This window comes from Sander vitreus, unplaced genomic scaffold (genome assembly GCF_031162955.1).
Source record: "Sander vitreus isolate 19-12246 unplaced genomic scaffold, sanVit1 ctg154_0, whole genome shotgun sequence".
NCBI classification, from domain to species: Eukaryota; Metazoa; Chordata; class Actinopteri; order Perciformes; family Percidae; genus Sander; species Sander vitreus.
The window spans coordinates 675,001-677,500 of NW_027595402.1; the positions used below are offsets into that span (position 1 = coordinate 675,001).

Genomic DNA, 2,500 nt, shown 5'->3' on the forward strand with positions numbered 1-2,500 from the left:
ACCCCTAATGTCTAATCTGTTAAACTGTTGCTTAGTCCATCTTCTGAATGTGCAGTTTCTACTTGTTTCAGTTAGATGTCTGATGTATGCTGGTCCTCTCGAGCCTGCTCACACCCCGACTTATTTGTTCCTCTTTGATAACCCCGGAGCTGCTGAGCAACCTTTCTTTGGCCTTTCGGTTCAGTCACGACCAGGCCTTTTCTGCCCAGCAACATGTGGACAGAAGTACCTTCTGCTGTCTAGTTTCTGTGGTCATTCTCTCAGACTCTTCTGTGTGTACTGAACCGTCTTTGCGCAAAGCATAAAGACTGAAAATACTTGTTGACTGAAGTTTTATTTCAGATCTCACCCACCACCTACCTATTGGTTAGAATTTTCGCCACACCCTCCAGTTGTGTTTGTCACTTTATGTTGGTTTTTACTTCATCTTTACATGTGTGTGTGTGTGTGTGTGTGTGTGTGTGTGTGTGTACTGATTACCTAGTTTCAGGTAGGCCTCCGCCATGCACGCCCGGGCCTCGGTGGCCGGTCTGGAGTGGCTGCCCTGCTCCCGGTCTGTACAGCTGTGGTAGAAGTGCAAACTGAGCCAGAGATCCTTCGGAGCGGAGAAGTACCAACCCAACAACAGACGCTGATCACACACCACCATCCAGGAACCTACACACACAAAGACACACAGAAACACACACACACACACACACACACACACACACACACACACACACACCCACAGACACACACACACACACACACACACACACACACACACACACACACACACAGACACACACACACACACACACACACACACACACACACACACACACACACACACACACACACACACACACACACACACACACACACACACACACACACACACACACACACACACACACACACACACACACACACACACACACACACACAGTGAGGGAGACATCCTATCCTGCATCGTGAATAACCAAACTGACATATTTACCAAATAATCTGACCAGTAATTTAAACCCTGATCATGACTAACTGGATTTTGTCTTAAATGTTTGTAGAAATTCAACGTCAGCACACCTTTATCTTATCAGAAGTTACCTAAATGATTTCATATCGTTACCACATTGAGGATGTGTGTATTCATGTAATATTTTCTATAAATACAAATGAAACTGAATTGAGCGTACAGGTTCTCTCGGCCTCCTCGGCGCGGCTCAGGTGCCGTTTCATGGTCTCCAGTTTGTCCAGTTGTTGGTCCAGCGGAGTCTGAAGTCTGAGATTTGAACCCGGTTCAGCCGCCGCCCTCCGATCCCGATCAGCGCCCAGCAGAAAGAAGAGCTCCGAGAACGACCTGAGAGAGGTCGTTGTTGTGTGTACATGTAAGACAGAGAAACACTGGACGTTCACGTGGTGACAAAGTGTCTGGAAGTGATTCATTTAACCCGGCTGTCAAGTTTGACCCGTTTTCAAAGTTTCTACATCAGAAATTTGGGTTTTTTTTCAACCAAATTGCCCAAAAGTAACACAGATGGTTCCATGAAACGCTCTTCACAAGTAAAAGTAAGGATCAGTTCAATACTATCACTGACTTTTGGGTGTTTTAATCAAATTTTGACAGTCTGTGATTGTCCATAAACATCCCCTGATCTTAACTATCGGTCATAATAATGTATACTTTCTGCATTTTTTAAACTCTGAAATTAGATAACATTTCATAAAGGATACATGAGGTTTACTGACTGAAAAAATCCCAAAATGAGTTTAAAAATAGTGGTAACAAGTTGGTGTAAGTGTGTACTGGTGGTGGTGGGGAAAAAAGCGACGGAAACGTCGAAAAATGCTACAAAAACGTGTTAATTTTGACATGGGAGGGAGAGAGGGAGGAGAGAGGGAGGAGAGAGGGAGGAGTGAGGGAGGAGAGAGGGACGCGAGAAGGAGGAGTGAGGGAGGAGAGAGGGAGGAGAGAGGGAGGAGAGAGGGACACGAGAAGGAGGCGTGAGGGAGGAGAGAGGGAGGAGAGAGGGAGGAGAGAGGGAGGAGTGAGGGAGGAGTGAGGGAGGAGAGAGGGAGGAATAGAGGGAGGAGAGAGGGACGCGAGAGGGAGGAGAGAGGGAGGAGAGAGGGAGGAGTGAGGGAGGAGTGAGGGAGGAGAGAGGGAGGAGAGAGGGAGGAGAGAAGGAGGAGAGAGGGAGGAGAGAGGGAGGAGAGAGGGAGGAGTGAGGGAGGAGTGAGGGAGGAGAGAGGGACGTGAGAAGGAGGAGTGAGGGAGGAGAGAGGGAGGAATAGAGGGAGGAGAGAGGGATGCGAGAGGGAGGAGAGAGGGAGGAGAGAGGGAGGAGAGAGGGAGGAGAGAGGGAGGAGTGAGGGAGGAGTGAGGGAGGAGAGAGGAAGGAGAGAAGGAGGAGTGAGGGAGGAGAGAAGGAGGAGTGAGGGAGGAGAGAAGGAGGAGTGAGGGAGGAGAGAAGGAGGAGTGAGGGAGGAGAGAAGGAGGAGTGAGGGAGGAGAGAAG

At 48.9% G+C, this 2,500-nt stretch overlaps 1 protein-coding gene across 2 annotated transcripts in view; it reads right to left on the reverse strand.

The window, feature by feature from the left end:
* ttc29 (tetratricopeptide repeat domain 29) overlaps positions 1-2,500 on the reverse strand; it is a 10,358-nt gene that overhangs the window by 5,628 nt on the left and 2,230 nt on the right. For both annotated transcript variants that reach the window (XM_078244258.1, XM_078244257.1), the window contains exons 5-6: positions 1,179-1,342; positions 481-657 (exon numbers count right to left, since the gene is read on the reverse strand). In XM_078244258.1, the coding sequence (XP_078100384.1) occupies positions 481-657; positions 1,179-1,342 (341 nt within the window). The remainder of the gene's footprint in view (positions 1-480; positions 658-1,178; positions 1,343-2,500) is intronic.